At 36.3% G+C, this 25423-nt stretch overlaps 1 protein-coding gene across 1 annotated transcript; it reads left to right on the forward strand.

The window, feature by feature from the left end:
* Positions 1–24182: 24182 nt before the first annotated feature.
* LOC101677929 (olfactory receptor 5K1) lies at positions 24183–25151 on the forward strand. The gene has a single exon (XM_004771991.1). The coding sequence runs from the start codon at positions 24183–24185 to the stop codon at positions 25149–25151; it is 969 nt and encodes a 322-aa protein (XP_004772048.1).
* The last annotated feature ends 272 nt before the right edge of the window (positions 25152–25423 follow it).

Below are 25423 nucleotides of genomic sequence, written 5' to 3' on the forward strand. Positions count from 1 at the left end.
ATTAAGGGGCACCTGGCTGTCTCAACTGGTAGAGCATGCGGCTTTTGATCCCAGGCTTATAAGTTTGAGCTCCTCTTTGGCTGCAGAGACTACTTAAAATAAAATCTTAAAAAAAAAAAATTAGGGTGCCTGGGTGGCTTAGTTGGTTAAGTGACTGCCTTCAGCTTGGGTCATGATCCTGGAGTCCCGGGATCAAGTCCTGCATCAGGCTTCCTGCTCGGCAGGGAGTCTGCTTCTCCCTCTGACCCTTTCCCCCCCTTTCATGCTCTCTTTCTCACTTTCTCTCTCTCTCAAGTAAATAAATCTTTTAAAAATGTTTTAAATAAATTAAGGAAATTAAAACATCCTTGGGGTTTTGTTTGTTTTACTTTTGGAGGTGAGGGGAAAGAAGAGCTATCAGTTTGGCAAAAATTAAAAGGGATGATGATAGCCAAATTGTTGGGAGTATCATGGAACAAAGACTTTTTCCAGATTGTTACAATCTTTCTGGATGGCAAATAGGCAAAAGAAAAAAAAAAAGGTTTAAAACCTCTGAAATATTCATGCACTTTGATCCAGACATTTTACTTTTATTGGCTCAGAGAGCAAGGATGTATTTAAATAGATGTTACTTAGAAGCCTGTTCATGATAAGTGAAAGTAGAGTTAAGCAAGATATCCATCAAAAGGGAATGAAATTAAAATGGTACCTGAAGCCTCATGGTAATCACAAAGCCCAACACTGCAATAGGTATACTAAAGATAAAAAGTAGGGAATCAAAGTGTACCACTACAGAAAACCATCAATTCAAAGCAAGCAAGAAAGAATGGAACAAAAAGACTACAAAATAGCCAGAAAACAATAAGATGGCATTTATAATTACTTACCTACATTCAGTTATCCTGCACTATATAGCAGAGAGTAAAACAGAAAACCCTGCAAGCCATGGATTTATAGGTCTAGGCTGCAAAGATCATGCATTTTCAATTACACCAATTAACTATCTAGAAGGCAACAAAGAAATCAACATCCAATCTTTATTAAAGGAATTTATCATTATTACAAAAAGCCTGGGCATTGAAAGAATGGTCTTTATATGTCTTTTGAGTTAGAGACCAAAACACCTAATTTTCTCTTTCAGAAAATTGGGGAGAAAAAAATCTACCTTTTTTTTTTTTTTTTTTTTTTAAATTTTTTTATTTTTATAAACATATATTTTTATCCCCAGGGGTACAGGTCTGTGAATCACCAGGTTTACACACTTCACAGCACTCACCAAATCACATACCCTCCCCAATGTCCATAATCCCACCCCCTTCTCCCAAACCCCCTCCCCCCGGCAACCCTCAGTTTGTTTTGTGAGATTAAGAGTCACTTATGGTTTGTCTCCCTCCCAATCCCATCTTGTTTCATTTATTCTTCTACCCACTTAAGCCTCCATGTTCACATGACAGAATAGTGAGGCTTCAAAGATAAAAGAAAGCTCCCCCCACTACTAACCAACATCTTAAGAGAAATAGATCTTAATGAGGTACCATGAACTCTTATACACATAGGAGCAACATTGTCAGTTCTTAACTCCACCAGCCTCTCTTTCCCCCTTCCTCAAAGTACAATTCAAATGGTGGGAGTTTACAATACTCTGGTTCTTTTTAATTTTTTTTTTAATTTTCAGCATAACAGTATTTCTTGTTTTTGCACACACCCAGTGCTCCATGCAATCCATGCCCTCTCTAATACCCACCACCGGGTTCCCCCAACCTCTCACCCCCCACCACTTTGAAATCACCTTACACCAGTTTGAATGGCCAAAATTAGCAAGACAGGAAACAACATGTTTTGGAGGGGATGTGGAGAAAGGGGAACCCTCTTACACTGTTGGTGGAAATGCAAGTTGGTGCAGCCTCTTTGGAGAACAGTGTGGAGATTCCTCAAGAAATTAAAAATAGAGCTTCCCTATGACCCTGCCATTGCACTCCTGGGTATTTACCCCAAAGATACAGATGTAGTGAAAAGAAGGGCCATCTGTACCCCAATGTTTATAGCAGCAATGACCATAGTCGCCAAACTGTGGAAAGAACCAAGATGCCCTTCAACGGATGAATGGATATGTGGTCCATATACACTATGGAGTATTATGCCTCCATCAGAAAGGATGAATACCCAACTTTTGTAGCAACATGGACGGGGCTGGAAGAGATTATGCTGAGTGAAATAAGTCAAGCAGAGAGAGTCAATTATTATATGGTTTCACTTATTTGTGAAGCATAAGAAATAACATGGGGGACAAGGGGAGTTAGAGAGGAGAAGGGTGTTGGGGGAAATTGGAAGGGGAGGTGAACCATGAGAGAATATGGACTCTGAAAAACTCTGGTTCTTTTTAAATCCTTGTTTATTCCTGTTTTATTGGGACCATTGCTGGGCACCCACTCATTCTCATTCCCACAGCTCCTGTTAATTCACTGGGATGTGATCCTCTGAACACTTATCAGGACCATATTCCTTTCTCTCAAAAGCAAGAAATATCTCTAGAAATAAAAGATCAACAAATCATAAAAGAATCTACAACAAATGGGTCAGTACTAATACCTGTCTTTCCCATAATTCAAATTACACAGCATAGAGTTCTTAACACTGTCCCTGAAATCCTTTGATCTAAATGTTCTACTGACATTGGATACACATACTCTGCTCCTTCTGTAACAGTTTAGATTGACTCTTCTGAACCCCTTCCCAATATTAAGCAATACCCATTGAATACTGCAGCCATTAAAGGGATTAAACTCACAATCAAGGAATATTAAATAAGGGTTTAATTATTCCATGCACCAGCCCTTATAACATCCCAATTTATCCCATCCAAAAACGTCAGGGAAGAGGACAGAGATTCATGTAGACCAAAGAGCAATAAATAATGGTTATACCTTGGCACTCTGTTATGCCCAATCCTCAAACTTTAAACTGTGCTATTTCCCTCACTACTAACAGTAAGGGATCTCTGTAGTTCCTTTTGCAATATACCAATGGATCCCAGAAAGTCAATTTTTACTTGCTTCCACTTAGGAAAAACAATATAATACTTGGACATTCATGCCACATGGCTACATTGAAATAAATCTCTATTTGTTTTTCTCAGATTTTAAAAGCCAACATAGCTGATGTAATTTTTCCCAAAGACTCTACTTTGTTACAACATGAGGGTAACTTGCTCCTTTGTTTTCCTTCAGAAGAAGCTTGAGAAACCAACAATATCCATTTACTAATGAAATTGGTGACAAATAGACATAAGATATCCAAGAAAAAAACATAATTTAAGAAGCCACAAGTCACATTTGGGACCTGTCATTGGTAACCAAAAGATTCTCCTAGGTCCAGGAGAAACAAATTTGTTCCTTCCCCATTTCCCAAACTGAAGTTACTTGGATTTTACTGGAATTGGATCCCTAATTTCTCTGCTATTGTTCAACCCTTATGTACCCTGCTTAAAGCTAATCAATCTGAGTCACTTCAGTGGACTGAACTAAAGCAAAAGGGATTTGAAGAAACATAGTTTACAAAGACCCTCCAGCATTGGGGACATCCATATTGTTAAATTACCTTTCTTTTTCTTTATGAACATGAAGGCAATGCCTTAGGCATTTTAACTCAAAAGTATAGAGGCCTTTAGGATATTATGGTCAGCAGTTAGACTCTGTAGCCAAAGGACTGTCACCCAATGCAAGAGCCATAGCAGTAACTTCTTGTCTGCTGGAAAGTGTAGAAGAATTAGTCTTGTACTTTCTTTTGACTATTGATGTTCCTCATTCTGTAGAACCTTTGTTAACTCTCACCAGGCTCAATACCTATCTGTTGGCAGATTAATTTCCTATGAAATCCTCCTGCTTTCACCTCTAAATGTTACTATCACCAAGTGCCATCCTTGACCCCAGCTAATCTTCTCCTTCTTCCTGCTGATAAGACTCTTCGTGACTATATTGCAATGACTGACCAATTACTAACCTCCTGCGTGGGTCTTCAAAAAACTCTTATCGGCAATGCTGAATTATTTTGGTTACCAAAGATTCTACTTCGTTGCAGTATGAGGATAGGTTATTTCCTTGTTGTTCTTCAGAATAAGCTTGAGAAACCAATTGTACCCTTTTACTACCCACTTAAGAGATGGTTCATATTTGAAAGAGGGAAGAACAGCCAGGCCATGCTCTAACTTCAACTACTGAAGTTACTAAAGCAAGCCCCATACCAGAGGTTTCTCTGGCCCGAGACTGAACTTTTTGCTTTAACACAGGCCTGCCTTTTGGCAAAGGATAAAATAGTTAACATGTACAGTAGACAGGTGATATGTATTTGGGACTGCACAGTATTTCAGAATGCTTCAGAAACAGAGGATATCTAACTTCTGCTGGAGAACAAATTAAAAATAGTTCTCATGTCCTAAAATTAATTGATCATCTCAGCAACCCAAACAACTACCTATAATGAAAGTTCCTGGTCATTATGCAGCAAAAGTAGAGGAAAATTAGGACAATCACATAGCAGATGCTATAGTAAAAATTGCAACTTTAGAAAATCATTTCACATTAAAATTAATGTCAACCTTAAATCCTTTTGAGACCTTAAATGAATTCCTTTTGGGTGACCTGAAACAACTAATTAAGGACATTCAAAAGAATGTCACTACTAATGAAATAAAGAAGTAAATAGAATCAAATTATAAATTTGATCCCAACACACAGCTTTGGTATAGCCCAAATAGGCAGCCTGCCTTTCATGACTGCTTACAGAAAGTGATTTTAAAATTTGTCCATGAAATGACCCTTTGGAACATGGATAAAATGACATATTGGTGAAAACAGTATTTTTGGAACCCATATCATAAAACTGTAGCAGAAAATTACCATTGCTGTTTTATTTGCAACACACATAATCCTGGTCATAGTTCCATGAGGCATTTCCCATTACCCTCAAGGCCCTTTGAATTTTGGCAATTGGATTTTACCCATATGACCCCCTCACAAGATAAAAATATGTACTGGTAATAGTATGCATGCACTCTCATTGGGGGAAACCTGTCACTGCCTCAGCATTAATCCCAGTATCATTATTAGAGAAAATCATACCTATCTAGGGAATTTCATCTGAATTACATATGATGGAGGAATTCATTTCACAGAACAAATAATCAAGGCATTGTGTGAAATTTAATCTATTCTACAGCATTTTCCCTGTACCTACCATCCTCAATCATCGGGGTCAGCAAAGGGAAAAAATGGCATAATTAAAACACACTTAGCTAAAATTATAGAAACTTTTGATTTACCCTGGCCTAAGACTCTGCCACGTACGTTATTAAACTGAAGAGACACGCCTTTTGGAGAATAGATACTATTTCTCTTCATCACAGGTGGAAGATCTATGAGACTCTGGAGCCTATGAACCCAAAGGTTAAATACTTGAATACTATAAAGAACTGGTAAAGGCATTAAAGAAAAACGCATGCTTGGTAGGAAAACCCTCTCCCAGCATACTCCCATGAAGAACTCCTCTGCCATAATCTACAGCCTAGATATTTTGTCTAACAAAAAAGACTTCGCCACAAACTCACCCTACAACCCTTATGGAAAGGACCCAACAGGATACTGTTAACCAACCCTTGCACAGCTAAACTCAAGGCATTGACTTTTGGATTCATGTTTCTCATTTAAAGAAAGCTCCAGCCCTTCAGTGGACATCAGAACTAACTGCAGACCTAAAACTCCTATTGACTCAGGGTTGAAGCAGAGGACATCTGTGTACACAGTTGTCTTAACACACTGCAACAAGGTCTGTTTACTTTCAAATCCTTTTTTGTTCTTTATACCAATAACTTGCTATTTTCTTCATTACCTTTTTCATAATCATCGTATTGGGGAAGCTCCTTTATCTATTTTTCTATGAAGGAATGTGACACCATCTGTAACATGTATCCTGTACTCCTTCTTATGGACCTATTCACACAAAGTGAAGAATTCCAAGGTTTATACTTGGCATTTAAACTTGGAAAGCACACCTTAGATTCTTTGGGGAATTTGTTCTAAAGGACTATTGAAACATTTGGGATATTTGTCCTAATAAGTATTCTAATGCATTTTGCTATGTAACACAGTAGGATTTTTTTGTTGGTGGTAAAAACCCTATAGTATCAGGAAAAAGCACTATTTTCATATTGGCTATTGTCCTACAGATTTAATCTCTTGCCTATTAATTGCTCTAGCCTGCCTGGAACTCATATACTAGTCAACATATCTTTAAGTTCTCCTTACAATGGCCTGTTATTTGGAATAGTTCTAGCCCCTAGCCTAACATTTTATTTTTCTTCTTGTGATCCTCATTGCTGATGGTCAAGCTTTACCACATTCTTTTGCTCTTACCCTGCAAAAACTTTCTTATTCTGCAAACCTGTTGGACTTATGCCAGAGCAAACCATCCTCATAACGTGCCTGAATTAATAGCTTGACCTCTATCCTTAGAGTGATGGAAACACTTCACTGATAAAAATGTAAGATTCTCTTTTTATGTCTTGGAACATATTCATCAACTACCATCCGGAAAACATGCCCCAAATATAAATACCTTCTTTTGGATTCCCCCTGCTCATAAGGGAATACCTCTAACTCAGATTTAGGCATTGACAAATAATCTTTTCTTATGTTTTAAAAATATAAATGGTATGGATAAAACATCAGGTTTTCTTTTACTGCATGTTTGTAATTATGCACTTTTATATGACTCAGATGATCATGAACTTGCTCCACACTGGAGTCTATACAACTACAAAATGCTTCCTTGTAATGTATCCTTGTGATGGGGAAATAAGATCTATAATGAAACTGGATATTAGGAAGCAATATCCCCCTTAAAGACAATGGGACAATATGGGATATTGATGAAAAATCTGGAGAATGGTAGAAACTTCATTCTTCCTATCTTTATCCCAGAAGTTTCCCATACCTTAACCTGAATCTGACTCACAATATTCAAACTCATTTATTGCTTCAAGTATATAGAAATATAAGATGTTCTTAAGATCTCTGATGGAATTCTAATAAACCAGATTGCCATGTAGTCTGTGAAGATGATTACATTTTGATCACAAGATTTCATCCTTGGAAAGTGATAAAAGAGTTGGAGCAAAGGGACCCACATATGCCTCACCCCTAGAAGGTTTTGGATGTTTTTAATTATGTGGCACCAATATGTTGTATGATTGTTGTTCTTGCCCCTGATGCCACCATTAGAAAAATTCTTCCTTCCACTGCTCATATACCAAATCTGAGACCTGTATTATATCAGTTAAAAAGACCTCAGTGAAACTGGGAAGGTTAAAATTTTGGATTGACACAAAGCAATTAGAGACACAAAGGGCCTTAGTCATGTCTTTGCATGAGCATTCTTTCCTTGGATTAGAGTAACAGACTTGAAAAAGGCAATATATAAGCTATCCATAGTCATGGTGACCACCACCTTCAGTGCTTGAGGTTCAAGGATTTGAGTATCAACAAACCCAAGTTGGTAGCCTTGTAGAAACTACCCTACAGAATAAAAGTGTACTTAGTATCTTAGCCCAGAAAGGAGGCATTTATGCCCTATTTGAAGAATGTTGTTTTCATGTTAACTGAACTGGCAGAATAACACAAGAACTAAAATCTGTAAAGGATAATAGCCTATTAGCTGATAGGACACATGCCAGGAATTGGAGATTATACTAATTTCTTTAGTTGGTTACCATCAGGAATAGTATCATGGTTAAACGATAACACAAACTGGTTTAGTAACTATTATTCTTAATAACATCCATATTATGTTGACCAAATGCTTTCTAAAAATTGTAACTTCTGCTGTAACTCACTCAACAATGCAGCTTATGTTTGCTCAGATGGCCTTATTAGATGCTTTTTATCAGGATGGTTTTTATGGACTGGACAAGTTGGAGTGAAATTAAACCACTCTGGCCTCAAGGGACTAATATTACTCTATTTATTTTTTTTTCTCCAAGAAAGTATGAGCACAAGGTGGGGGGGTTAGTGAAAAGAGTTGTTAGCAATTATTACATTTTTGTACTTTGGACTTGATCTTGTTAAAATATGGAACTATATTAGCCTATCTAACTTGCCAACAACTGATGTTAAGAGTTTACTTCCTCAGATTTGCTCTATCACTCTAAATAGCTTATAGAGCCCTTAGATACCTAGTAATTTAACATTCTTAATAATTTCCTAGATTAATGTGTAGTATCCATCAGGCTTTTAAAATATTGCTAATTGCTCTTCTTGTGCTCATCACCTTGCTGAGAAAGATCCACCTAAAACTTCTACAAGAGCCTGATTATGGTTAGTCCATAAGTTGGTTATTCTGAGCTGCCATGTGGCTTAATAAAGCTCTCAGGTGAGGAAAATAAGAACCATTTCCTGATTGCTTCCTTGTTTCTCAAAGGCTCCTTGAAATAATCATTAAAGATTAAAAACTGCCCCCCTGATCCCAATGTGGGACATGACTTCCTGGGTAAATCTAAGGATGAGCAGCAATGCTTTCAGAAAAAAATCTGGATGGAAAAGGGAAAACATGAAAGGTGAAATTGAAACCATATTGGATGAAAGAGGTTAAAACTGTCACCAGCAAGACCCCCACTGACCTCCCATTCCTCACAGGAATGTTAACTTTATCTTTTAGAGGCAAACAACAGGCCAGCCTAGGCCAGTTTGAGCTTGATCACTGAATTACACCTGCAAAGATGGACCTTGGAATATCCCACACCTACCTCTACCTCATTATAATGTCAAAATCTCTGCCCAAGGAGGAGCACAAGCATCATAACATACACTTGGTATAGTCTCTATCTGTAACTCACCAAGGAGTGAACTCAGTTGGTTATAAAATGAATTGGAGTAAGTCATCTCAAGGGGCTTTAAAATGGAGTCAGGAGGTGAGTAAGGAAGTAAATGAACCATGACCGATGAACTGGGACAATGTAAAAATCTAAGAACTCAGCCTGCAATCTGGTACAATGAGATAGTAGATGAATGATAAGCTTAGCAACCAATTTAGTCAAGATTTCTGCCATCAATACCAATCAAAATTCTTTAAACTACACATACGGACAAGCATTCCTTTTTGTCGTTTAACATCTTTGATATTTGTTCACTCTGGGGACAGATTTGGATTGCAACCTGAATCTGTGCTCCCCAAATTGCAGTTGTTAAACCTCACATAAATGCTTTCATTTCAGCTCTCTTTTCTCAGTTGACAATACACTTGAGAATTGCTAAGAATAAATTTGAAAATTTCTACCATGCACACAAAAATAATAATTATGTGAGTGACAGAGTACTGTCATACTCAGTTCACAATATATACATGTATCAAATCATCATGTTGTACAGCTTCAACTCACACAGTGCCATATGCAAACATATCTCAATAAACTTGGAAACAAATAATGGTACCAATCCAATATGTATGTACCTGAGGCTGTTCTTCAGGAGAAAGTCTCCAGACCAAGCACCGTGGTCTCCTGAGTCGAATTCTCAGCTTGCTGTTACCAGGAGGAACAGGCTCCAAGCATATGGCATGGGATGGGGCATTGAGGTTGCTTTGACCCTGAACCTTAGCAGACCTCATAGTGGTGTCGCCTCATGCTAGGCCAGAAGCCCACATAGCTGACCCATGGCCTTCAGACTCCTGGAAGGAAATAGAGAGACTGGCAGTCTGGCGCAAGCATAGTGCACTCCGCAAGTTCCTCTCGGGAAATTCCGCCCCTGCATAGCTTTTGGGCTAGAGCCTGGTTCACCCACACCTGGCAGGGCCTCTGGATTGAGGGGCTTTTGCACTGTAACTCTGACTGGGGCTTCGGATGCGGCTTCAACAAGGATTGGGGTTTGCTTGGTAGGTGGCATGAGGTAGACAGGTAACATATTAGAAAGAAGGAAGGGGCTTCTAGCACTTGAGCACTTGCTGAATTATGACATAGATTGTTTGTTTGTTGCTGGAAGCAGGGTTCTTTTTAATCCCATCAAATTGGGGGCACCTGGGTGGCCCAGTCCAGTTAGGCATCCAACTCTCGGTTTCACTCAGGTCACGATCTTCCGGTGGTGGGATCAAGCCCCACCTCCGGCTCAGTGTGGAGTCTGCTTCAGATTCTCTCTCCCTCTCCTGCTAACTCTCTCTGTCAAATACATAAATAAAATCTTTAAAAAAAAAAAATACTGTTAAGCTAAAATACTGTTTCCATTATGATTCCACCTTCCTAAAAAAATATGAAAAATAACTCTGAACAGATACATATAAGTGGCAATAGTAGTTATTTCACATAACCACCGTGTGTGTATTTTATTTTAATTTCCTTTTATATATTTCTCATTTTTTGTCTTTTTTCATTCTTTCTGAGCATAGATAAAAGTAATAATTTATAATAAAAACTTTTCATTTTGATAAATGTAAACTCACAAAGAAATAGAGAATATTGATGTTGCTTTCTGTCCATGGAACTACCTTCACTTAATGTTTTCATGGCAGTGTCATATGGACATATCAAAACAAGTCAGGTTGGCTTGATTCAGCTCCTGATCCTGGGTTCAAAAAGCAGCTTGAGTCAATGTGGTGGAGTGAGTGTGCTGCTCGTTCACTGAAAGAGGAGCCATTCTCTCTCTCTCAAACATGGCTTGAAGTGGCCAGTCATAATCATCCCACTTCACCTTCGCTGACAGTGTTTTGATTCTGGGTCCAGTCAGAATTCCAGCAGGAACCTAGATAGTGAGAGACGAGTTTAGTGACAAGCTTTAATGAGCCTAGGAATATTCACATACACTCACACAAGTAGAAGGGAGTCTAGGTAGGAGAACAAAGGACAGAATAGAACTGTTATTTTTATTCTATTTTTAGGTAATCTCACACCCAATGTGGAGCTCAAATTTACAACCCCGAGATCAGCACTTGTGTACTCTACCGACTGAGCCAGCCATGTGCCCCAGACTGTTATTACTCTTACTGGGTATTTTTGTTGTTGAAAGCTCTCATAATATTTCACAAGAGAAGGAGAGCATGAAATATTTGTTCACTAAGTTATTGTCATTGACGATGCCAGGAGAAATTCAGGCCAATAACGCTTCAAGGTCCTTTACTGGAGAAGTCATTATCAGTTTAAAGCTAAAAAGTGTAGAAGTCCTTTATGAAAAAAACCTTTAATATATACTGGAGTCAGGTCCCTAGTGTGGTTTTCCTGACATTGGATCATTGTCATTTTTTCTTTAATAAAAAGATTATTGGCCTTCAGGAGAGATTTTTTAGTTGTTTTTTTTTTTAAATACAATGAAAGTGTGATCTTTGAAAAATGAACTCAGCCCTTCTTGCTAATGATGTCTCTGGTCTAAAGGGCTGCCTCAACACAAACTCTCTCCTCATTCTGTCACACTAATGTACATTTCCTGGAAATCCCTATCTCTTTCCTAATAATGTCCATTGTGCATTGTTTGAAAACAAAGCAAAATCTATTTGTAATTATGGAACTTATCCAATTCCCAGTCTCTAAGGGTGAAACTTTTAATAAAATCTCTAGTGAGGACATTCAGGTTTACTAAAAATTTCACTGGGTATTATTAATTCATGCAAATATTCTCAGCTAATGAGTTAAAATTAAAATGAACCAATTTATATAAAGACATTAATGATTTTAGCAACATGCTCTAAAAAATGAAAAGACACAAAGACATTAAACCAGACAACAATAATTACAACAAAATTAGTATGCTAGTACAATAAGGTTTCAGAGAGTCTATAAAAGTACCCACTAGTAATGAAAAGTTTTCTTGGTTGTCCTTCATATAGTGCTTCTATCTTGAAAGAACTGTTCACTGGAGTGGCCAAGCTCTCCTACATATTCATGAGATAAAATTTTAACATTTTTCTATAGTACCAGGTCAGTGTTACATTTCATTTCTGAACACCTATTTGCTGTAGGTAACACCCCGCTTTACAATGCCACAGGACCCAATCAATTAATATCTGATGGATAGTACCAGATCATAATATACGGTCAGTTGTACAAAAAGTTAATTTTGCAAATTAACCAAAATATGAAAAAAGAATTTTATTAATATTGATCTTATTGATCTCCAGGTTGTGACCCCCTGCGCGGAGTCTAAAGCACATGAACTGAGAAACATGGAACATAATACTGAGTGACATAACAGAACTTTTAAGAAACCATGGAATTTGTTGGCAACTTGATGACAAATTGGATATGGGAAGTGAAGACAACAGCAGTGTCATAGATGATCCTGAAGATTTGAACCTAGGAATATTGAATGTCTTCCTTTTCCTCTTAGAATACACTTGAGAATCTTGACCCTGGACTATGAGGTCCTTTGATATCTAAACCCTGACTCCCATTCTAGCTTCATTTACCAATGTTACCCTCCTAATGCTATACATGCACTGGTTTCTCCATTCCCAGAATACACCAGGACAATTTCCCAACTCAGAGCCCGCAAATGTTATCTATGGCATAAATGCCATTTGTCTCATTTATTCCCCTATTATCTGGTTAAATCACATGTTGCCAAACCTTCAGTTTACATGCTATTTCCTCTGGGAAATTTTCCCAACTTCTACCCCAGGCTACAGTAAGACCTCTATTAAATATAATTTTCATCATAGCACTTAGTACAGTTATAATGACTGTCTTTCCACCATGCGATGATAAGCTCCATGAGGGCAGGGACCACGTTATACTTGCTCAGTGTTCATCCCAAGAGACTGGCCTCAGTTTATGTGTTGTTTTCTCAGAGATATTTTTCCATTTCCATCTCCTTCATTCTGTTACAAACTGGGGAAGTTAACAGGGAAAGCTCTTTCTTGGTACCAGTAATTTCCCTTTCAAGTGTGACAAGTTTGAGGCATGATTAGAAATTATGGAAATATCCCACAGGCATCAGACATGTGGAGTGATCATGGCTGTAGATGAAGATTTGGAAGCCAGCAGCATCCAGATATGAGTTACTAATTTTGAGAGAGAAGAAAGGGTTAGAGATGGAACTTCAAAAAATGCCTCTGTGGAGATGGAAACAGCTTTAAGAACAATAGAATGGTTAAATTTTCAAATATTTTTGAGACATCAAAGAGAAGGAAGGTTCTGGGAATATAATTGGACTCGGTCCAATTGGTCACTGTTCTTACAAAATAATGGGAATGAGATCTGGGTTGCAGACAATTTAAAAGTGTTAATGAGTGTAGAATGCTTTTTAAGAAGCGTGGTGCTAAAAATTGAGAGAAATGGAACAAGAATTAAAGAGATGACACTGAGGTCAATTAAGGTTTTCCAAAACAGGGCAGAACTTTGCAGCTTTAGGGAATTTTTTTTTAAAAAATTATGATGGGTGGGGTGCGCCTGGGTGGCTCAGTGGGTTGAGCCGCTGCCTTCGGCTCAGGTCATGATCTCAGGGTCCTGGGATCGAGCCCCGCATCGGGCTCTCTGCTCAGCGGGGAGCCAGCTTTCCTCTCTCTCTCTCTCTCTCTCTCTCTCTCTCCCTCTCTCTCTGCCTGCCTCTCCATCTATTGTCAAATAAATAAATAAAATCTTTAAAAAAAAAATTATGATGGGGAGGTCTGGTCAGTTGAATCTTTTGATCACTCATTTTTTTTTTTTTAAAGGACCACTATTTCCTTGGCTTTTATTCCACTACACCAACTCTCCCCCTCTCCTTTTAGCTCCCTCTTATCTCTCTTTTTTTTTTCTCTCCCCACCCTAGACCCATTCTTTCCAATTGTAACTCCTCAACACATGGCTAATGAGTACTTGAAATGTATATAGTCAGAATTATGACATGCTGTAAGTATCAAAATCACACCAGATTTTGAAGGTTTGGAAGGAAAAGAAGGTAAAATACTTTCTTAATAATTTTATATAGATTATGTGTTGGAATGTTTCAGATGCATTGAATTAAATAGAATATATATTATTAAAATTATTTTCATACTTTTATAATGTGGGTCCCCTCCCCACCTCTCCACCTTCCTTTGCACCATTTACCTCAACTCTCTTTGCCTCACTGAACCTCTTTCACTACCTTGAAATTGTCATGCTCCCTCCAGAAATAGGGTCTTTGTGTATGTTTTCCTTACAACTCACCCACTCTATCTTTTCCTGGAAAATTCTCTTCAGCCTCCAGATTTCAGCTCAGTCATCACTTCTTCAAGGAAATCTTTCCATCACTTCCCCCCACTCTCCGACCCACTATAGGTAATGACAGTGCTGGTGGTACTGGTGATGAGTGACACAACATGTAACATTTAAAGAGCACTTGCTAGATTCTGGGAGCTCTCATACTGTTTTAAACATAATTCATTAAATCTTCAAAACTACCTCCTTAGTCCCCATTTTCAGACTATAATCCATTGTAATAACCATTTTTCTGATGAGGAAATTGAGCCACAGAGAAGTTAACTAATTTTCCTGAGATCAGTTAGAAAATGCTATAGCCAGGATTCAAAATTTGGCACTCTGATTCCAAAGCCCATGGAGTTAACTACTATGTTATACTGCCTTTTCAGACAGGGTAAGCTTCTCTATTATGTCTCATATCACTAATAATCTGATCTTTGCAATAGTGAAGTTGTAATTTAGAATTAATTTAGGTGATTTTTTGGTTAATATCTGTCTCCCCTAACTTCTTTCCAATTCTTTAAGGAGAGGGGAGACAGATACCATATCTGCTTTTGTTTATTGCTTAACCATAGTGACTAGCATTGTGGCTGACATAAAGTAGACACACATTATATTAGAATACAATTATACAAAATAAATGTGTCAATATATGAAAGAACAAAGGAAGGAAGCAAAGTAGGAGGGAAGGATGGGTGGATAGGGCAAGTCCCTCTCTATCTCCATTTATGGATTTCTCTGCTGAGCACAATTTAATCCATACTTTCTACTTCTCAATTCCTACATCTCTCTAAGGAAGTCCTGACTTTGACAACAACAAATTCAGAGACCCTGTCTGGTATATACTGAATGACTTAAGAACTTCTGAGCAGTTAGTTTATTATCAACAGCTGATTCATTCAGTGTGTATTTAAGGCAGAGGATGTCAAAACTGGATCAACCATTAAGTAATCTCCTATAACATAATTATGAGTACCAACTTCTCTAATTACACCCACACTGCAGCCAGTGTGGTGGCAGCTACTTTCTATTCTACTGGGAGCTACTTTCTATTCTTCTATTTCTATTCTATTTCTATTCTATTCCAATACTTCATGAGATTTCATGCCTCTGATACTTTGCTTAGCTTTCCCTTTCCAATCTTTCCTGCTGAGAAAATGTCTACATATCTTTCAAAGTCAGGATCAAATGGCCTTTTCTGGGTAATCTATAATAAAATACCCCCTATCATTTTTTGTTATCAATGTGTGTTTCTTATAGAGATGCCGGGCCTAACTGGAGGATATTTTAATATGATTACTCAGTTGAGGATATGTCTATATTCTTGCAGTTAGGTTTGAAGCTCCCCCTGGAGGGTTGGACATGCAGCGTCAATCACAGGGGAGTTAAATCCTCGGGTTAAGAAACTAGGAGTGGCACTCCTACTTGTTCGTTTGTCTCTCACATTTTTACAAATAGATCTCTTGGACATGAGCCATGTCTGAACTTCCAGGTGACTGAGAAAAAGATCTGCCTTTTGGATTTGGAGATAGGTAAGGAAGCCTTGATATAGGAAACCATAAATGCAAGATGAGCCAACTCACTCATCTAAACCAGATTATCAAGATCAGCAGGCTTCAAACTATCAAAACACCCTGATATGTCACAATCAGTTATGGCATGCATCACAATTAGTTTCTAATAATAAAGTACCATTGTTTAATAGGATTTATATTTTTAAAACATAACAAGCATAAAATCCAGATTACTTCAGTAATACTTTTCTCATTCCTTTGCATAACAATATACTAGCTTGAATGTGAGAAACTAAAGAGGAATCATACCTAGCCATCTGGCAATGGCTCATTACTGAAGAAAGCCCAGAGGAGTGTCAACATCATCTCCCAACCTGCTTTCTCAGTTGGGAGAGACTGTTGAGAACTGCTCTTCTAGTTCTATATTAATACACTTTGTTTTCCACCAGTTATCTCCAAGTCAAGTGAAGACATGTACAACTGATCCCTCATAATTTCTGTGCTGCAGAGAATCATTTGGGTCAGAGTGAATGGGAGAATTTCTTCTTGTGGCCACCAACAGTTTGGCAACAGTGGTGACTAATTCCTCAGGGAGAAAATGAAAATCTGGAAAAAGGTTGGGAGGCTGTGGAGATTTGCTCCTCCCACATAAAGATTTAATATCTAAAGTATTATTTTATTTGGAAAAAAGACAGTTGTCCTACTGAAAACCTTTTTAACATGCCCAAGCAAATTAAGTCACTCCCATCTGTTCTGAATGTATGATTTATACTATAGATTCTATCACTTTGCATTCTAATAATTTATATGACTGCCTCTCCAGTAAGGTAAGTCACAGCAAAGAATTATTTGGTTTTATACTGCTGTGAATTACTATTGCTTATTAGCACTATGTTTGGCATTATAACAAACACTACCAACTTTTGGTGATGAGTAAAACATGTCTAGAAAAGCAAAACAACATTCATCACATGAATTTGGGTCTTTTTGTTGTATTCACTGTTTTATATATAAAAATCTTAATTTAAAGTCATCTTTATTCCACAGCTGTAATCTTACATTGTACATAAGGTGCCCCTTATGTACAATGATTAGGTACCTATATATCAGGTAGGTACGTGATACCAATGTACCAATACCATAGATATCAATGGACCTATGATTAATTTATCACCCTTGCCATATCAATATTTAAAATGTAACATAAAGATTAAAGCAATAAGCCACACAGGGAATTGTTTTTCTGAAACTTGGATTTGGTAGTCTGTCTCTTGACAAATTTATTCAGGGCCTACTAAGTGAAATTCACACTTCCTGATTTGGCATTCTGACCTCCTTATTTTTAGGATACTTCCTGTAATTTCTAGATCACTGAATTTTACACCAACCAGGCATTTTGTATGCTGGATAATCTGGTCTAATCTAAAGCAGAAAGTACCAAAGGGCTCTCTCTTGATCACCCTTCTCTCTTCTGCTTTCCCACTCTTCCTTGTTGTTCTCACTCAGTTCCAAGGCTTTAAATATCCACATGCCAAGGACTCCTAATCTCCAGCCTTTTCTTTCATACTCAATTGCCTATTTGACATCTCTGCTTGAATAACTGATATGCATCTCAAACATCACATTGAGAAATTAAAACTCAGATTTTTACCTTCACTCCCCCACCAAGAAAGTATTTCTTCTCATGTCCTTCAATTGAATAAATGCTATCATCTTCCCCTTAGATGCTCAAAGCAAAATAATCTAGGCATTTTCATTTCTACCTCTTTAACATCCTCACATCTCCCTCTCAAATCTAAATCATCAACAAATCCTATTGACTCATCCCCAAAACACAATCCAAACCCATCTACATTCCTCCATGTCCATAACTACCATCCTAATTCTGAATTACTGCCATATCCTCCTGGCTGGTCTCCCAGTTCCACTCTCATCCTTCATGATCCATTTTCTGAGAGATTGATCGAGTCTTTGTCCTAAAGTATAAATAAGGTAATGCCATTTCCCTGCCCAAAAAAACCTTTGGTTTGGTAGGCAGAATAATGACCCACCAAAGAGGTCTTCATCCTAATCTTTGGAAATTTTGAATATGTTACACTACATGCATGGGGGAATTAAATAATCCTGCATTTCCAGGTTGGCCCAATGTAATTTTTTAAATTTGAAAAAAAAATTGAAAAGTTGAAACAAAGCAGAAGAGTCAGAGTCAGAGTGATGCAATGTGAAAAAGATTTGGGTGGCGATTTCAGGCTCTGAAGGTCGAAGGGGGCCATGAACCAAGAAATGCGTGGAGACTCCAGAAGCTAAAAAAGACAAAGGAATATTCTCCCCTACATCCTCCATAAAGGATATTGACACTAATTTTAGACCAGTGAGACTCATTTAGTACTTCTAACCTCCAGAACTGTAGAATAAATTCCTGTTCTTTTAAAATTACTGAGTTTATGGCAACTTGTTACAGTAACAATAGAAACCTAATACACTCTCCCAAGGCTTCTCAGTGCACTGGAAATGAAATGCAAACTCTATATTCTATGTTACAATCCCTACAAGATCAATTTTTCAATCCCATTACCATCCACTTTAATCTGGCTTTTATGGATTCTTCAAACATGTAAATCTTATTTCTGCCTTAAGGAATTTTCAGTACTTCCTCTGTTCCTATCATGCTCTTTTCCAGACTGCAATGTCTGGCTTCTCACTACTCAGGTCTCAGATTAACTGCTAACTTTTTCCTATAGAGCTTTTCAAACCATCTGATCTAAAGTAACTCCTAGACAGTTTTTCTCACGCTATGTGATTTTATTCTCAGCGTAACACTGATTTTCGCTATTTTTCTCATTTCTGTATATATCATCTCCCCCACTGTCCTCTTAGAATGTAAACTCCATGAGAAGAGTCTATAATTGTGATGGCACATAGTAGGCACTAAAAGTATTTGTCACATGAATGTATGAATAAAGGAGCAATAAATGCCCCCTAACATTTGTGGTACTAAATATAAAGGTTTTCCAAAAGTTTTAAGCAAGCATAAAAATTTTTGTAAATTTGCAAGAAAAAAGTAGAATAATAATAAGCTGCACAATTCTTTTCTCTGACTCCATGAATCTTTCACTGACCCCACATTATTTCATGGGTTAAGAATGGAATAGTGGGATGCATTGTTGGCTCAGTCTGTTAAGTGTCTGCCTTTGGCTCAACTCATGATCCCAGGATCCTGGGATTGAGCCCCACGTTTGGCTCCCTGCTCAGTGGGGAATCTGCCTGTCTCTCTGCCCCTCCCCCCATTCTTGTGCTCTCTCTCTCTCAAATAAACAAATTCTTTAAAAAAAAAAAAAGACTGTAATAGTAAGCTAGAAGCATCATTTATCATTCTTCATAGTTCCTTTGGTAGAGGCCCTTCCCCATCATTTCTTACCAAGCTCTTATTACAAGAGGAAGTTTCCCCATTCTGCCATACTGGCACACACTTAGTCCTACATTGTCAGGGAAATGTGGTCCTCACCTGAAACAATCACATTGCTCTAGAATTTAAATTCTGAGCAGTGGGATTTTTTTTTCTTCTTTGTTCTTTGCTGTGTTCTTAGGGTATATCTCAGATATATACATGAACCTGATATTAGTGAGGTTGTAAACAAGTGGAGAGAAGCCAGAGTTAACCTATGAAATGTTAGGGGACAGTATAAGGCAAATACTGTTACCTGGTTGGTATTTTATGGGTAACAAGAGCTTAGGAGGTTGGGAAGAAAACAAAGAAGTTTATCATAGGAAAGCTATATGGACATTGGTCTGAAGATTAAAAGGAGAAAGGATTTTCATAGATGAAAGAAAATGGTGGACAGAATACAGATGAGGCAAAAGGCACAAAATGAAGAATGAAAGTGACTTACTCACTTTCACTGAAGAGAAGAGCTTGGCATAGGAATAGCACACAGGGAGAGTGGAATATAAAGAGAGAAAACAAGCTCAAGTGATGAAAAATTAGGACAATCGAGATAAATAATTAACCAAACGAATTGAGATTGAGGTTGATGGACAATAGAGATTCATTACATTATAAATGATAGGAGAGTCCTAAATAAGGGAGTAGTTTGAGAACAGGAGCTTTTTGAGAAGCTGCTTCGGAAATTTGCAAGAAAAAATTAAAGTCTATTCTAGTAACTAAGATGTAAGATTAAACACATTATGAATATATTTTCAAAGGAAGATTCTAGAAGTTGTATATTGTTTTTTTTAAAAGGTGGGAAAGGTGTTACTTTATGACTCCTGTTCACACCACACCTTCTCTTTGTGGCAACAAATCTTAGCTTTCACTTCTTCTATGATCCTTTACTGACCAATCCAGTGGGATTTTTTTTCTTTCCACTTAGAATTCTATTTTCAGATTGATGAAAAGGATAAATATTATAAATGCAAGTAAATTAAAATCAAAACACAGCCCTTAAAATTTGTTTGGAAATGGGCATTTGATTTACTCTCCAGGTCTCAAAGGATACATTTAATTATTCCCATTCAGTGTGTCTGTAATGTTTAAAAAATTAGGTCTCTCAGGCTATACTTGATGCCCATGCCAAGTAAATCCCTTCAGAATTATTTAAATTTTTAAACCATTCTCTATCAATGACATAAGTATTATCACTGACCTTTTGGTAGAAATATTTTACCAAACATTCAGAATGATAGAGTTTTATTTCTGGATCTACTTTAAAAATCAGCACCAGACAACCAACTAGTTTTTCTAAAACTCTTAACAGAGAAACAGGTAAGCGAGTATTTAAAATCTGTTTTATTTTTTTGTTGTTTTATTTTGTTTGATTTGGTTTTTTGGAAATATTAACTTCCAGAAACAATTCTTTAAATTCTTTAAGGTTTTTTTGGTTGCAATTCTTATTTTTCAATCTTTACTTTAGTGTAAATTCTATTGTGTAAGAATTATACAAATAGCTATAACTCATTTACATCACTCCTGAATTTAAGAGAAGCCTAAGTTTACCAAAAATAAACAAGTAAAGGTGTACTTTTATAGTAATAACAGAAAACAACAGTATTTTTGAAACTTCTTTAATATGGTTTGCAATGTAACTTATAACTTAACAGATTAAATAGATTATTATTCTTTATAATGAAATGGTGCTTAAACTGTTTGTGTTGGACATTCCCTACATATTAAACAAATTCTATAAGAAAGAAGTATATAGTTAACTCTTGAACAATGTAGGTATAAGGATGCTGACCCCATGTATAACTGAAAATTCACATATAATTTTTGACCCCTAAATCTTAACCACTAATAATTGTAGTTAACCAGAACTATTCACTGGTAGCCTTTTTGACAACATAAACAGTTGATTAGCACATATTTTGTGTCATACTGTATTCTCACAATAAAGCTAACTAGAGAAAAGAAAATCCTACTAGGAAAATCATAAAGAAGAGAAAATGCATTTACAATTTGAAAAAAAAAATCCAAGTTTAAGTGGACCTGCATAGTTCAAGTCTGTGTTGTTCAAGGATCAGCTATAATTTTAAGCCATTCTTTTAATATCTTGATGTAATTTGAGGGAACTTTCCAGTTTCCCTTTTGATTCTTAGAGAAATAAAAATATCAATGTAAAACTTACTTCTGTCTGACTAATTATAATCAACCAGGAAAACTGAAGGAAATCTTACTGTTTTATGTAACTTTAAGCTGACAAGTGTAAGGCATTAAATGAAAAAAGTTATTCAAATTATATAGATATAAAATATTCATTTTTAGACTTCAGGTTGCCAACAGTAAGCCATTTTAATGAAAAGCTAATTAAAATATAATGACCTCAAGTGTTTTGTTTTTAAATATTGCTCCTAAAGGAATCAATCCAAAATAGTCTGAGATTTAAAAGTTAATAATATTTTCAGGAAGACAAAAAGGAAAAGATCTGCTTACATCTCTCTAAAATGCCTTTCCTCAGTTCCTGGAATACAAAATATGGTTATGGTCAATGAATATCCAGAAAACTGTCAATGTGGAAATGTCCAGAGGATCAGGTGACATTCTAAGAAAGTATTATTAGCACAGAGCAGTCATTTAGTAAATACCAGGTCAATGAACAAATGATTCTTGAATTCACTAAAACAAGCCTGCTTCTCCCTCTCCCGCTGCCTGCCCCTCCCCCTGCTTTGGCTCTCTCTTTCTCTCTCTCTGTCAAATAAAAAAATAAAAATTTAAAAATTTTACATATTCTGATTATAAAAGCAAAATTTATTGCAGAAAATTTGAAATAGAGGAAAACATAAAGAAAAAAGTGACCTATAATTCTCATTACACAGAGAAAACCAGTATTAACATTTTGATGTGTTTCTGTACTGCCTTTCCTTTACATTCATAGTAAGTATTTATTTGGAAAATTAGGATTATTCTGTATATGAACATTATATTTTATTTTTCACATGTTTTATTATGTCTCTTTTATCACTAAATGAAGTATTAAATAATGATTGCACAATATACCATCACATGAATGATTCATACTTAATCATACTGAGCAAATGTTTACCATTTAGATGTTTTTAATTTCTCACTATTATAAATTACTTTACAATGGACACCATTATATGTAAGTCTTTATCTGAGGCTTTAATTCTTTTTTGTGAGATTTGTAGTTACTTGTCACAGGGTATGAACAGTTAAATTATTACCAAATTATTTTCCAATGATTATACCATTTTATACTTCTACTAGGCATGCATTTGAGTTCCCATCTCACGGTATTTTACACAACACTATAAACTGTCGTTTTTTTAAAAAAAAAATTCAATTTTGATAAGCAAAGTAAATTTGTCCTCCTAACTTAAAATGATGTCTCTCTGATTAGTAGTGAAAACAATTTCTTTTATTTTTTAAATTATATTTCCTTTGAGATTTTTCTGTTCCTTTCCTTTATCTAGTGATTATTCCTGCTGATTTCTTTTTTTTTTAAGATTTTATTTACTTATTTGACAGAGAGAGATCACGAGTAGGTAGAGAGACAGGCAGAGGGAGAGGGGAGGAAGAAGGCTCCCCACTGAGCAGAGAGCCCAATGCGGGATTCGATCCCAGGACCCTGAGATTATGACCTAAGCCTAAGGCAGAGGCTTAACCCACTGAGCCACCCAGGCGCCCCATTCCTGAGGATTTCTATAAGCTATTTCTAGAAAAAACTATAGAAACATTATATTCATTGCAATAATTTGCCAGTTTGCATTTGACACTTGATTTTACTCATGATGTTTTTGACATATAGTTAAATAATTAAATTTATCAATTTTTAACCCTTATGATTTCTCCAATTTCTTCTGATAGCATTTAAATTTCTCATGCATATATAAAAATTTACATTGCATGCATAAATAGTATTATAAATGACCTGAAATATTTTATGTACAGCCTTTTTTCTTTTCTCTCTTCCTCTTTTTCCTGTATGCTTCCATCCACAATGCCTTCCCTTCCCAACCTCCACAATTTTTAATACCTTTGAAATAGCTCACTTTTACCCAAAAAGCACTTTATTTTTAAATGTATATTCTGTTATCATTGATGACAGTAAATTGCTAAAAATTTGCAAGTGAAAATAGTCTTTTAAAAAATTTTTATGGTGATAAAATACACATAATAAAATTTTACTCATATTTTAGTATATAGTTTAGTGGTATTAAGTACACTTATATTTTTTGTAACCATCATCACTGTTTCCAGAATTCTTTTATCATACCAAAATGAAACTCCACACATATTAAACAATAACCACCCATTTCCTTCCTCATGCTGACAACTATCATTTTACTTTCTCTCCCTATGAATTTGACTTTAATTCATGTAAGTAAGACTTTAATTCATGCAACATTTGTCCTTTTGTGTCTAATTTATTTCACTTAGCATGACATCGTCAAGTTTCATCCATGTTTTAACATGTGTCATAATTTCATTCTTTCTTAAAGTTGAATAATGTTTCATTGTACGTATATACCACATTCTGTTCATCCATTCACTCATCAATGGACATTTGGGTTGTTCCCAGCTTTCATTATTGTGAATAATTCTGCTTTGAACGTGAGTGTAGGAAATAGTTTTTTCAATATCATTGTTAATCAGTGCATATATAGTCACTGAAATTGTTTGAGAACACTGATGCTAATTGCTGGCACTAAAATTATGAATCCGTCTTACCTAACCCATATAGAGAAGTTGTTTGCACTGAATATTTCTCTTAAGACCTCGTAAGCCATCCCTGTGCATATAATCTGTTATTTTTCTTGAAAATATGCTGGAAGAATGTTAAAAGAGTAGCTACATAGGTAATAGCGTCAGGAGATAGATATTACCCCAGAATTGGGCATGTGCCATGTCCACATAAACTATGAAAGCTTTGAAAAATATGCTTCTTGTCCTTCTAAACCAGTGAGTTTAGCAGTCAAATTGGACATATTATAAATTAGTACCTCATTTATCCACAATTTTTTTCTCAACAGAGAAGTCAGGAATGACTGAAGAAAATCATACCATGAAAAGTGAGTTTATCCTCACAGGATTTACAGATAACCCAGAGTTGAAGACCCTTCTGTTTGTGGTGTTTTTTGTCATCTATCTGATTACCATGGTGGGGAATCTAGGCCTGGTGATACTGATTTCAAAAGAGCATCATCTTCACACACCAATGTACATCTTTCTGGGCAACTTGGCTATTGTGGATTCTTGCTGCGCCTGTGCCATTACTCCTAAGATGTTAGGGAACTTCTTTTCTGAGAACAGAATGGTTTCCCTCTATGAATGCATGGCACAATTTTATTTTCTTTGCACTGTTGAAACTGCAGATTGCTTTCTCCTGGCAGCAATGGCCTATGATCGCTATGTGGCCATATGCAGTCCACTGCAGTACCACACCATGATGTCAAAGAAACTCTGCGTTCAGATGACCACAGGGGCCTACATAGCTGGAAACCTGCATTCCATGATTCATGTAGGGTTTCTGTTTAGGTTAGCTTTCTGTGGATCTAATCACATTAACCACTTTTATTGTGATATTCTTCCTTTATACAGACTCTCCTGTGTTGACCCTTATATCAATGAACTGGTACTATTTGTCTTTTCAGGCTCAATTCAAGTCTTCACCATAGGCAGTGTCTTAATATCTTACTTCTACATTCTCTTTACTATTTTCAAAATGAAATCCAAAGAAGGAAGGGTCAAAGCCTTTTCTACCTGTGCATCCCACTTTTTATCCGTTTCATTATTCTATGGATCTCTTTTTTTCATGTACATTAGACCAAATTTGCTTGAAGAAGGTGATAGGGATATTCCAGCTGCGATTTTGTTTACAATAGTAGTTCCTTTACTAAATCCTTTCATCTATAGCCTAAGAAATAAGGAAGTAATAACTGTCTTGAGAAAAATTCTGAAGAAAAAAAGATCTCATGAAAGTTGGAAACAAATGACATCTACTATAACCTAATGATTTAAAGGTGGAAAATACTTCCAAGTGAAATTACACAGAGAAAATGCACAACTTATATGTAAAATATTATAATATATAATAATAAAATCAATTTAGGAAGCAATACATATGGGAGAAAATATACAGGAAAGAGAAAACTGCTAAATCTTAACTCAAAGTAACAAAAATCAAAACCAAATTTGTAATTTATTCAAGAAAGAGCTTCAAATGTTGCCAAGTTCATGAATAGTTTCAGCATCAGGGATTGGGATTATCAGCCTCCAAAAGGA

The sequence above is a fragment of the Mustela putorius genome, unplaced genomic scaffold, assembly GCF_011764305.1.
Source record: "Mustela putorius furo isolate JIRA1106 unplaced genomic scaffold, ASM1176430v1.1 tig00003834_pilon_pilon_pilon, whole genome shotgun sequence".
NCBI lineage: Eukaryota > Metazoa > Chordata > Mammalia > Carnivora > Mustelidae > Mustela > Mustela putorius.